The following is a 13,055-nucleotide window of genomic DNA, read 5'->3' as shown; positions in this document are numbered from 1 at the left end:
TGCTACCTGATCCTGTCTCGAAAGAAATTGCATTAGAAGAAAGACCAACAGATGCATGGTTTCTTTGTCTGCTTCTTCAAGATCCACGATTTTGTGAGTATATCCTGGTAACGTACTAGCTTCATCGACCATATTCAGCGAATGTATGTGACCATCTGTAAGATTTTCTAATATTAATTTATGCTCTGCAGACTGGAGAGATTTGCTAAAAAGAAGGAAATAAGATCTACATAGAGTAAGAATAATTTAATGCTGACTATACTTCTATATCTATCTATGTCATTTTTTCACAATTCAAAAAAATTCATCATAAATGTACGCTAAGTAAATCATAAGTTTATGCTAAATAGCAAAGGAAAAGCATGCGAGTCACATTTTATATTGAAAGCTATATAATTGAAGCGATATGAAGGAAAAGCAGACCACTAATTCAAAGCCATATCTTAAATGTAAAGGATATTATTATTATATCTCATAAAAGCTTTCTAAAAAATTCTTCCTAGTCAAGTCTACATATTTTACGAAGAAAAATTGATTTTATTGTTAAATCTTCGTTATCACTTATGTAGATACATTTACAAGCAATTCGTGAATCCACAACTCGATCGATCGATTTGCTTCATGAGCTCGCAAAGCGAATCGATCGGAAGCTACTGATTTTTACACTTAATACACATCAATAAGCATCGCTAAAGCATCTCTGACGAGATTCTGCGACTCTTTTGCTACTTACCGTTCGACCTATTCGACCGAACGAATCCATCTGGAGTCGATTGCTTTAACATCCTTTAATAGACCGTGTAATACAAACGAGCAACATATTTTTTGCGCGCTCACACTTATGTCCCGTCTACAGCTACGCAGGCAACACACGCTACTCTACCTGGAATACTGTTATTAGGCGGGGTGGACCCCAACAACTGACCCAATCCGAATCTCGAGCTCTTCCTTTTCAAGATCGGCGCGGAATATTGTCGGCTGTAGACCTTTTCCTTTTCTGCGTGAAAGATGCGGAAAACAAAAGGAGAGAAGTAACACACAGTGTACGATAGTTTGTGATGTGCGCGTAGAGGCGAGAGGGATAAGGATTGAGAGAAGCGCAAGTACGCAGGTGGGATTACGTACCTTGCTTGGTGTCTTGTCGTGGTATCATCGAGGCCGGTGCCGACATTGTACGCTTGTAGGGCCACTTGGTGCCGAAACTCGCGCTCAGCGTCTTTACGGAACTCGTCCCGCTGCCGTCAGACTGAGACAATGCCTCGTGAACGCGATGCAATTTCTTCATGAACACTTCGCTGTTCAGATCTGTATTTTTCAGATCTACAACGAAAAAGATAGATCACTCAGGATAGATTTTACTACAATCTTTTAATATAATCCTCTTATTGATGTAGAACGCCGCGAGAGATTTGTATTCTTTTTCGCTGACAAGATAATACCAACCACGTAAGTAAGCCACATCTCCTGATTTCTCCAAGTTGATTTGAGCCTCGAGAAATAGCGTATCAAATCGATTCAGGAAAAATTCCCACGTCAAAATACGTCGATCGCTTAGGCTATTGTGTAGTTGGTAAAGTGATTGCAATACCATTGGCCGGTCTACGATTACGGAATCAAATTGTGTCTCCAAGCATAAAATTAATGACTGCAAAATTTATAAATAATTTCAATATAAAAAATTATTTTTCTTTTCAAGATTGAGAAATCATATGTAATATATAATATGTAATAGTTTCCTAATAACGAGTAAACACAACAAGCTTCATTTAAAAATTGTATTCCCGATAAACAAAGTTTCAAGTATATGATATAAGGATAATAAAATTTACCCTAATTGCTGTGTCATGAATGGTACCGAGATATAATGTTGCACGCTGCGCAACATATACATTGTTGTCATCCATGCTCGTAATTAAATAACAGAATGCATTTGCTAACGCAGCTTGAAGACTTAAGATGTTCCGCAATGGTGTCGAGTCCATGAATCTCGCGATTAACGTGACGCGCTCGACTGAAATATAAAAAATATAAGTTTATTTTTTTTTAATCTAAAGTTGTAAAATAAGACACAAAAGTTAAAAAGTAAAATAGAATAATATATATTTAAAGTAATCTCTATGCGAATATCTAGAACTAGAATAATGATAAAAGAAATTAGTTAATAATAATAAATGTAAAATTTTTGGAATGTACAGACATTAAAAATAATCAGTTTGCCATTCCAAATTATATGTGATTACCTGCGACGAATCTAATACGCCAATCGGAATTGTGAAATTCTTCTTGTACAAGCCGCCAGAAAGTATCAGTGCCGCAGGGTAATGTTACACAATGCAATAACAATGGAACGGTCACTTGCGCTATGTGCGAATGCTCTGCGTTAAGGAGCTCCCATAAACTAGAATGGGGTAATAAAGGATTAAGAAGATTGAAATCAAGTTCTCGTGTTTTTTTCCATCGCTGCTTACTTCCAAGAGAAACATCTCGATGTGTCTAATACATACTTCTTTATTAATAAATTCTCTTGGCACCATATGAAGAATCCTTGGTGATCCTTCACTGCTGTGTTAAATGCATCACCATACAGGCACATTACATTCAAACACTGCAGCATATAATAAAGGATATCTGGTTTGTCGATCGTCATTATTTCCTGTAAAGAAAATTTTTATCGACAGTAATTTTCAATCAATCTTGAAGATGACATTACTTTTATAATTATAAGATTATTAATATTATGACTTTTAACTACTCAATTATTAAATAAATTAATATGTTAAGCTTCAGTAACCTGGTATTCGACTCGATAAAAATAGATAAAATTATAAATAATCATATTTGTAATTATAATTAATTATAAATTGGTGGAGTTGATAATTAATTATAAACTTAATATTCTAAAATATGAAGTGCACATATAAACATAAATTTGTTTGTTTTTTATTATTTGTTTTTAAATTCAAATATATATATATATATATATATCAAACAGAGAAAAAGTTTTAGTCTGGTATTCAACGTGTTAATTTAAGTATAATTCTATGCGTATTATATTATATATCATCCGACCGTTTGATTCACAATGCAGTATTAATACCTTCAGTAGTTTGTGAATATATTGAAGCTGTTCTGGTAATTCTTCTATTGTAAAACGAAACTTTCCCACGGAAGTGTGCCAAAAATCGTCCGAATCAGCTTCTGGACTTAGGCTTACTGGTTCATCATTTTCGCCTATTAAATGTGGTTTTGCTACGCTCACTGTAGCGGTAGCTAAAAGCACATGGTATTTATATAACAATTATTATCAATATATAATTATTAAAAAGCGGCATACACTACTTGTCAAAAGCACATAATATTTTTTTCGATTAAATTAAGAATAATAGAACACAAATAAAAATTTTAAAAATATTTTAATACAAAAGAAATATAAATGTCTTCTCTAAACGAATTTTTCGTGGAAGGAGCAATAATTTATAACATTTTAATTTGATTATTGATTTATTAAAAAGGAAAGATTCAGATTTTTTGCTTTGATTTTAAGCAGCTATATTTCAAGTCCGTTAAAAATAATGGCACATAGCAACAAAAACAAATATCTTGAATTTATATATAAATCCAGAAAAGAATTATCAGGTGCCAAAGATCTTGCCTTATCGAGTATTTACTATCAGTATTCTAGTCTCATGTTAAATTTATATTGAAAAAAATGATGTGCTAAAATTTTTGAAAACAAGTAGTATACATAGAGTATTGGCTTACCAACATCCGTTTCCGATAGCGTAACCGTTCTCGCGACGGCGGACATAATCTTCTCCGTTGGCATGATGGCTGCGAGGTCCAGCTGTTCCGAAACTGTCTCTACTGTCGCTGTCATAATCTGTTCGAAGAACTGACATAAACGATCAAAATAGCTATTCCGGTAACATAGATTAGCCTACCGTGTCTTTGTGATCGGGCCGTGTCGTAGAAGAAGAGACAGATAGAGAGAAGCGCATACGGACACACATACACAGTTAAGACAGTTTCAAGTAGCATGCTGCTTTATTAATGAAGGATTGTGTAATACGCAGTGACATTAGAGACAACATTTTCTTTGTTTTTTTTTTTTTTTTTTTTTTCATAATGTTTATCTCATCGCGGAGCAAGTTTCCTCTTTTATTTCCTTTTTCTCTTTTCGATAAAAGTCACGGAATTTTAATCCTCAATGAGACAAACATTAAACATTAGCGTTGAGAATTCGCCATTTTAAAATTTATTTAAGAGACGTACGTGTGGCATGTGAACTAAGACCCCACCGACGGAATGCATTTCCGGTACCGGCATGTTGATGACCACATCCGGCTTCGAATCGCCCTTCCTCGTCGTTTCCGGACTTTTACGAGCGTTATCTTCCGCGGTTTCATCTACGATTGTCTGAAAAATGAGAACGTATATTTGTAAATCTTGTTTTAGCAATGTGATGTAAAAATATTCTTCAAATCGAAAAAAAGGTAAATTATTATTTTTATAAATATTTTATCACATTTTCCCACTAATTATGAATTGTATTAGAAATCACTAACATCAGGTGGATATGCTGGATTTTCCGGTACCATGTAAGTAATCAATTGTAGACATAGCTGATGCCAAATCACCCTCGACTCGCAATAAGAACATTCAATGTCCGATGTGTCGCAGACGTGACAGTTATTCCAGTTGGACGCAACTATGGATTTCATCAAATGACAAGCATCTCGGCAGACCCGTGTATTAATTCCAGTATGCTTGTCCACATTCTGAAGTTCCATCTGTCAAAGTCAAATGTTTCTTTACTTTTCTATTACATAAAGAAGAAGAAGAACTTTATAGATGTTGCTAATACACAGTTAATCCTTTATGCGAGATTTGTATCTTGCCTGTTTCAATAATATATCAAGCATGAGAATACAACAAGACAAATTAAGTTCTGCGTTCGTCATAAATTCCATGTGTCTTGGCGTTGGAACTACGTCATCAGAAAGTGGCGTTGATTTCCCTGAATCATTTTCCACTATGGGACCTAGACATTATAAGACTATACTTCATAAGATCACATAACAAATATGTCTTGACATTTCTAATAAAAAATTTCATTAACATTTCTGTTTCTATTTTCTTTCAACAAGATTTTTCCGACATTTTTCGTTGAAGATATAGTAATAATCGGTATAATTATAATGTCATACATGTAATGTTTTCATCGTCTTCCTTTGTAGACTTGCTCGGTTTCAATTCTGACTCCGCCGAGTTCATCGACTGCATGACGGCAACTCCGTCGCTGAATATTGAAAACAGTTGGTCCAGGGGTAACGTTATTTCCAGCATGGTAAGCGTTTGCAACCAATGAAGAGCCTGCTCTTGTACTTTAGCGCTCGTATTGACGAATCGCTTCGCTATAAAGTTATACATCTTCTTCACGTCAAATCCTAAGGAATTCATGTCCCGATCCAAGATCTTGCTGTAACGTGAATGAACAAGTTCTCACGTAGACTTAGAAAATTCTGAGTAAGGGATCTCTCTTAAAGATAAAGCGCACACCTCAGTATTATCTTTAGCTCCTGAAGTTCATTTTCGGGAACGTCATTTACCACCGCTTCCATCCAATGCGGCATCACGTAATCCCATATGTCGGGCGTAATTACTTCGTATGGTACCAGACAAAATAATCGATGCAACCCGTCTTTCAAATGCGATGTTCTTGAAGCCAAGGTTTCCCTTTCAACGAGATAACGAGTAGGATCAATTATACGTTATACAATCAGTTATACGTTAACACAATTTAGTATTAAATCTAATATTTAATCAAATAAATAATTGCAACAATGTTGTTTATTATTATATACTATTTTGTCAAATGTCCGAGCACACATTATTTCTTTTGGTTAAATTAAAAATAACGGAACAAGCAAGCTTTTAAAAATATTTTAAATTATTTTGATATAATAAAATATTTTTAAAATTTATTTAATAATAATAAAATAAATAATAACTAATTAATAATAATAAAAATAATAAATTATTTCTTTTGTTACAATAAAATATTTCAATAAAATTATTCAATAAAATATTTTTGAAAGCTTATTTCTGTTGCTTTTAATTTAACCGGAAAAAATAGTGTATGTTCAGACCTTTGATAAGTAGATATATAATTTTAATCATACACATTATATTATTTATTTCATAAAAATGCGAATTTCTCCTTTACCAGTGACCTCCAACTCTGACATAGTCCGCGGGATGTGGTAGAAGACAGGAAATAAACACTTCGTAATGCGTTTTCATAACTTCCGAGAGCCATTCGCAAACGTACTCCGTTTTCAACTTCTCCAGCGCGCTCTCCGCTTGGCCTGAAATATTTTCAATAAGTCGAAAATTGCTTGCAAGAAAGTAAAGCTATTAAAATTGACTTAGGGATGCCATCGGTTAAACTATCAATCTAGCGACATACAATACGATCGGAACACATGAATAGATTTGACATTTATTGTTTCCCGGATTTGTGGCATGCAGTAAAACGAGGCTAAATCTTTCAAAGTTAACACTTAAGTGCAAGTTCCGAATATGTGTCGAGTTGTGTGCTGATATCTTTGATACATTGCATGCAATCTTTAATCTCGAGTTAATATTTTCTACACGTTTAATCTATTTCGTAAGACGAAATAGATCTAATTCGGCTAAATATTTTAGGCATACTTTTTAGCCTAATTTCAGAAACAGATATAACTGCCGGCCAAAAGTTTAAGACATTAATTTAAATATCTACTACATGAAATAACATTTTGTGTATTTAATATAGCTATTATTTTATTTTTAATATTTTATAATGAAATAAAGAGTAATATAAAATGTTTAAAAATTCTACAGAAATATTTTATACAAGATGAGAAATATTAAAGAATACATAGACACTCTTTACAAGTGTTAGTAATCTCTTACACTTTTTTATAAATTTAATTTAATTATAAATTTATTTATTTCTTCTGGCAAAAGACAGAAGATTTAATTTATAATTTAAGTTCTTTATATTCTAAAAAAAACAGCTTATGATAGTTTCATTTTCTTGAAATTAAGCAATGTTACCCATAAATTGTATTAAATGTATAACGGTATATATAAATGTATAAATGTATAAATGTATTTATTTTCAAATTGCGAAAAAATATTGAATAAGGTATTGAATTTTTTATCGATTTTAAACTTTTGGTCGGCAGTGTACATTTTATATCGACATAAATGTTTCTCTTGAAACAAATAGGAAGACAAATAGCATGTTTTATATGTTACAACGCATACACAGAGGATGCTTACACCTTGTATATATTACAACATATTTAGCCGACATACCACGCTACTGCCTACGTCTGGCTCTCTACGTCTACTTGAGTAAAGTGTATATATGCAAAGTGTTAAATTACCAACAGAAAAGATAAGGTGTATAAGTCTTTTTTCAATACCATCGAAACAGTAGGCAGTGACATGAAACCAATGAAATAACATTGATAATAAACGGCCCAGTATTTCAACCGGGGTATCCTCGTTAGGGGTACAAAGTCCCACTAGCAGCCATACGCCATATCTGCCGAGGAGCTGTCGTTCCTCCAAACTTGTAGGATCGCAATGACCGAATGAACTCCCGATACCTCCACCGCCACCACTTCCACCACTGCTACTCCCTACGAATCCTAAGCCACCTTTATTGCTAGTGCTAGCACTTATATCCGTGTCGCGATTACTATCAATACTTATCGGCTCGGCTTCCCTGAGCAAACTACAAAATAAAAAAGTCACGTTTAGCTGAGAGTCGAGTTTATAACCAATTAAATATTAAATGAAAAGAATAGTTTATTAAAATATTTAAAAATTTGACCCGATATAAATCTGAATCTAATTTTGTTAGGTCATCAAATAAGTTTATAGCAAAAGATTATTTTAACACCAGACAAGATATTTCTTATAGATTTTTGGATGCTAAGAATTAGATATTGCAAGCAAATTTTTCCAACATATCAGATTTCCAAAATAATTAAGAATTAATATGCAAAAAATTACTTTTGCAATATTGAAGATTTTTTATAAAGAGGGTTTACGATATTTTGAAATTCTCGGAAGTCATAAATGTATTGTTCATTCCTTATGCACTTTATTACTAATTATTTTGATATTTTGATCAATAGACTTATTTTTAAATATGTATCTGACTCAATTTTTGAGTATTTAAGCAAGTATTCCTTTCTAATAGCTTACCTGACGATCGCCTGAACCATATAAGTCTGCGCTTGCGGATCCAACTGCGAGATGTGCGGGAGTGCCATGTGATAAACGTGATCACCGCCACGACGATTGTTGTGACGAATATTGTGACACTGTTGGCAATATCGTATAGGATGATTCCCATTGTAACTCGCACATTCGGTGGAAAAGCAAACGCTGATAGCCGACTTGTCCGCCCCCCTACAATTCTGCCAGGATCAAGGACGGAAGATAAAAATATCAGGCAAATTCTAAATATTTGACTTAACATTAAATTATGTAAATTTTCAGATTTTACCTTATTCTCGCAGACCATGGACACTTGTTGCATCGGATGCAAAATGTCACAAAACATCTGATTCGGATGCTCCCGATGGATCTCATTCGCGCATTCGATGCAAAGATAGAGAGGGGGTGGAGATTCGATGGCGTACGTGATAGAAATATGATGATTGTAACAGACTTTTGCAGCTTCCGCATTGCCGGCATTTGGGCAACTATCTCGTTGGCATACAAATGGAGTGAAGTCGTCTAAAAATTAATTAATAAAAACAATTAATAATTTTGTTTATAATATTACGTTGTATTTTAGAATTTGCTTGCTATCTTTAGTCTTGAATATATATCGATATATTATATAGAGAAAGAAAGAGTAAAATGACGATCTTAAGATTTAATTATTTTTTTTTAATTTCTGTGATGATGTAAAAATAACGACATACTTTTTCAGATTTTCAGAGACTAAAGTTCATATCAATCTACAAAAATTGATAAATGAATTATAAATTTATATTTTTTAAAAATATAAATTTCATCGGTAATCAATGTACAGATAAGATTTTTAATAAAAGATAAGATGACGAGAGAAGTCAGATTCGGTTAAAAAAAGATTTTTTTATAAATGAAAAGATTTATAAACGTTGCTTATAATATTATAACATTTCAATGCAATAAAAAATGTAAATAGAACAAAAAATATTACTTATGTGATCTGAACTTAAATAAAATTACTAAGATATTAAAGTAAAAATGATTATTTACAATATATAATCTATAAGTATATATAATCTAAAATTAAATTAAATGCAGAACAGAAAAATAATTAATGCGTCTTACACGCATGTAACATTAATCATTTTACTCTGCTATTACTCTGTCATCATCATACCCTTATCATATTTATTCATCCATTTCATGAAAGTATTCCAATGCAGAAAATGAGAAATATTAATATGTTAAGGTAATTATATACCTTAACATGTAATTATTACATACGTTTTGAAATTATTATATCGTACTTTCGTAAAGAAAGTGAAAGTATTTACTATAATTATATATTTCCTTGTGAACAAACACTAATAAATTATATACGAGTGCAACAGATTTCTAGTCAACAGATTATTTATTTTTATAGACAAATTAAAGTCAAATTATTATGTATTTTTGTCAAAAGTTTTTATTAAATTTTTATTAAAATTGAATAAAAAAAAAAATCTCATTTTCATTATTGGTTTAGAAAAATAATAAATCGTCATTTTATTTCTTCATTTTACTTCCTTTTCCCCTACAATATTTTATTTTTTTACTCTACTTATACGCAATGGATTTATGAATGCAAAATGCATTGAAATAAAACATAACATATATCATCGATTATACCAGAATTTTTAGAGTAAGGCAGACTTTTTATAAATTATAATATTGTATATAAAAAAGTATATAAATATAAACTCTATATAAACTAATATATTTACTAATTATACATGAAAGTTTTTTGATTATGAATTATTGCAAAAATCATAAAATAGTAAAGGATTTATTAGTTTAACTTGTTTTGTGCGAGCGTTATGTCAATAAGTATGACACATCCTGGACATCTAGTACTTACTAGCAAATTTTACCAACACCGCACGGCGATCGAACAGATTTGGATTAAATGATGGCCAGTAATAGAACAACAATTTCGCAGCTGAAGCTCTCGCCGACGCAGTGCCGTAGGCGATAACGCAAAGAATGTCTTTCACGACTCCTGGTTTCAAGGCCATCAGACACTCCAGCAACTGACAGTGATGTGCTAGAAAAGAGAAAATGTTTTCTCTCGTAATATTATTAAGAAATTTAATTAAGAAATTTAATATCTTCATTCACACAAATATTTCTGTAATGATAAGGAAACTTAGAATAGAGAGGAATAATTATCTAATAATTCGAAATTAATTACACGTTTACATTAAATTTATACTTTTCCCTGTCACGCACCTGGATTGCTGGAATATTGAAATACCATCATTATAACAGCGGCCACTGATTGACTAGCGGCACTCTCCTCTCCAATCTCGGGTTTTCTCGCTGAAAGTTAAAATATGTATAATAAAATCCATTAATTTTCTAGCTTTTTATCTATTAGCTTTCAATTGCTTTGATTAAATCTTAATAATATAACTAGCTGCAATCGACATGTGGATAACCGTCGTGGCATAAAAAACAAAGATATTAAATCTTTGATTTAATAACTTACGGTAAAATATATTATATTAATTCTAAAATAAAAGATACGCACTATTCTACATTTCGTCAACTAGTTTTTCAGCCGGCAAGCCAATTTTTTTAATTAATAAGAAAGCTCCTATATATCGGTATAAAGTATATACTAAAATTTTCTTTCCACACTCACATTCCCTTCCGGCAGCTGTTTTTCTCTCTTAGAAAGACAAGTGAATGTGTGCTTATCGTATAAATTACAAATTCAAGTAATGCTGATATATACAAATATACAATGAGAAAACTCACTAATGGTGAACGGTAAAATGTAAAAACAGAGATAATTGACGATGTCTTCGTGCAACTCCACGGGAAGTACTGATATCGTACTAGCGGTTAAGTATGACAAATTATCGATCAAATCGTGATCGAGAAACAGCAGCATGCATGCCAGACACTGTAGCAAGGCTTTCCCAAAAGCTGGAAACGATAAATTGTATTTATTATTTTCAAATAGTTTGATAAAAATAGCTCGAAAGGAAAGAATTATTAGACTATAAACAAGTAGTAGCTTATAATTATAAAAGAAAACAAAATATAAAATAATAAAGATAAAAATAATTTTACTTATATCATATGGAAGATGTAAAATTGAGTCGTACTTAATCGAGTTTATTTTCTCTCTAGAACTGTTGGAGATTTAGAAACGAAAGTTCTTTTCGTATTTCAGAGTTCATTAAAATCAAATATTTAGGTAATACTAATTTTACATCCTGTACAACATCTTAGTAATGGTCGGCAGAGATAAACCTGGCAGGCCGATGTGGATCAATGGCACGACATCGATCATCTGCGTCAACGCATTGTAAAGCTGCTTGTAGTCCAAACTTGGGAATAATGCCATTCGGTCTGCATCGAGTTCCTGCGATTTGATCATGTCGAACGGCGACACGGACGATTCTTTCAACAGACCTGAAAATTTTTGTTATAACATGTTTGCTAAATTGACGAATGGATTGTATTAATTTTTTAAGAATTACATTTTTTCTACTGGATAAACTTTCGTTAACATTTAATGAAATGAATTTAATTAACATTTGTATTTATTTATATTTTCAGTCATTTAATAACAGATCTGAAGTGAAATTTCAGAAATTAAGATTTTCATATATTCATATTTTTTTATAAAAATAAAACACATAAAAAATTGTCAATAAATTCAATATATCATAAAATAAAATGTGTTTAATATTTGTATCAATTTAAATTTACAATTTCTTAGTCTCATTAGTTTACATGCAGCTTAATTAATTAAAAAAAAAATCACATTTTTTTACTTTAATTTATTAAATATATTAATCAATTAATTCAAATTGATTAAAAAATAGTTTAAATCCTCAAAAATATAAATTTATTTATAAATTAACAACACTTACATAGCAAGGTTTGAGAAAAATATTTTAATATGTTTGCGATATCCAGTCCAGAAGGTATTGGCTGAGTTCCATAAAGTAGTCGTTGGTAAGCATCGTGTAAGCTAGCTAGCTTTAGACTATCTGCAATTTTATAAGAAACATTTTTAACTGTTTTTTTCATATATTTATGTTTGTTTATTAAAATTCAGGTTGAAAAAAGATACATTGCTTTTTTAAAAAATGTACATAAAATATATAAGTATATATAGGATAAGCCCAAATACACGACCAACCGGAAAGAAGATGATTTTATTAATTTTAAAAATTCTTTCTAAAAGTTAATAAAGAATCTCAAGATTTTATCCAAAAAAAAAAAAAAAAAAAAAAACATACTCTATCATTTCCACTTATTTTATGTCGTAAAATCACCCCCTTTTCTGGTTGTGCCATGTATTCAGATCCATCCTATATATAAGTTACAGTACAAGAATTTATTTCTTTCTTTATAGGCAGGAAGTAAACATGTATAATTACATGATGCGTATCGGGTCCCCATCATGATGATCTAACCGGGCAGACTCACTCTCACACATCAGGGCGCATCAGGGATTCGTAGCAATTAAACTTTAATTCTGACAATAAAATTTTAAGTGAAGATAAATATAATATTGGAATGTGAAGAATTGATGGGAAGAATTGATCTTGAACGATAATATCATTGACAATTCACCACTTGGGACGAACATACCGAACAAGCTCACGATTCAGGAGTTATCTCGTAAGTCGCTGCTCCGGGGGTGAGGAAAACGGACGTGCGCGCATTTTCGTATTGATCCATTTGACATGATATTGCGCGTTGATATTTTTCGTCAATCCTCATCTTAGTTG

The 13,055-nt window shown here is 31.7% G+C and overlaps 1 protein-coding gene and 1 long non-coding RNA gene across 11 annotated transcripts in view; one reads left to right on the top strand and one right to left on the bottom strand.

The window, feature by feature from the left end:
• Nucleotides 1–13,055, bottom strand: part of unc79 (UNC-79 domain-containing protein) — a 22,551-nt gene extending 9,496 nt beyond the window's left edge. For 2 of the 10 annotated variants that reach the window (XM_089070591.1, XM_089070597.1), the window contains exons 1-24: nt 12,702–12,955; nt 12,189–12,308; nt 11,563–11,724; nt 11,062–11,232; nt 10,531–10,620; nt 10,160–10,345; nt 8,570–8,802; nt 8,266–8,480; nt 7,437–7,789; nt 6,227–6,368; nt 5,560–5,736; nt 5,208–5,479; nt 4,899–5,041; nt 4,566–4,790; nt 4,273–4,416; nt 3,763–3,892; nt 3,098–3,270; nt 2,505–2,653; nt 2,241–2,398; nt 1,830–2,011; nt 1,444–1,645; nt 1,126–1,320; nt 884–997; nt 7–155 (exon numbers count right to left, since the gene is read on the bottom strand). In XM_089070591.1, the coding sequence (XP_088926717.1) occupies nt 7–155; nt 884–997; nt 1,126–1,320; nt 1,444–1,645; nt 1,830–2,011; nt 2,241–2,398; nt 2,505–2,653; nt 3,098–3,270; nt 3,763–3,892; nt 4,273–4,416; nt 4,566–4,790; nt 4,899–5,041; nt 5,208–5,479; nt 5,560–5,736; nt 6,227–6,368; nt 7,437–7,789; nt 8,266–8,480; nt 8,570–8,802; nt 10,160–10,345; nt 10,531–10,620; nt 11,062–11,232; nt 11,563–11,724; nt 12,189–12,308; nt 12,702–12,726 (4,110 nt within the window). In that variant the 5' untranslated portion in view covers nt 12,727–12,955. Of the gene's footprint in view, nt 1–6; nt 156–883; nt 998–1,125; nt 1,321–1,443; nt 1,646–1,829; nt 2,012–2,240; nt 2,399–2,504; nt 2,654–3,097; nt 3,271–3,762; nt 3,893–4,272; nt 4,417–4,565; nt 4,791–4,898; nt 5,042–5,207; nt 5,480–5,559; nt 5,737–6,226; nt 6,369–7,436; nt 7,790–8,265; nt 8,481–8,569; nt 8,803–10,159; nt 10,346–10,530; nt 10,621–10,945; nt 10,973–11,061; nt 11,233–11,562; nt 11,725–12,188; nt 12,309–12,701 lie in introns of all 10 variants that reach the window. The other 8 variants (XM_089070589.1, XM_089070595.1, XM_089070594.1 and 5 more) reach the window with 8 other exon arrangements.
• LOC148937905 (uncharacterized) lies at nt 4,354–6,369 on the top strand. The gene is made up of 2 exons (XR_016137910.1): nt 4,354–4,493; nt 4,555–6,369. It is a non-coding gene; the product is annotated as an uncharacterized LOC148937905 (long non-coding RNA).

Source organism: Pogonomyrmex barbatus, unplaced genomic scaffold (assembly GCF_055798465.1).
Source record: "Pogonomyrmex barbatus isolate J1 unplaced genomic scaffold, ASM5579846v1 scaffold10, whole genome shotgun sequence".
NCBI lineage: Eukaryota > Metazoa > Arthropoda > Insecta > Hymenoptera > Formicidae > Pogonomyrmex > Pogonomyrmex barbatus.
Note: the sequence above shows the minus strand (reverse complement) of the source record. Positions and strands in the feature narration are given on the sequence as shown.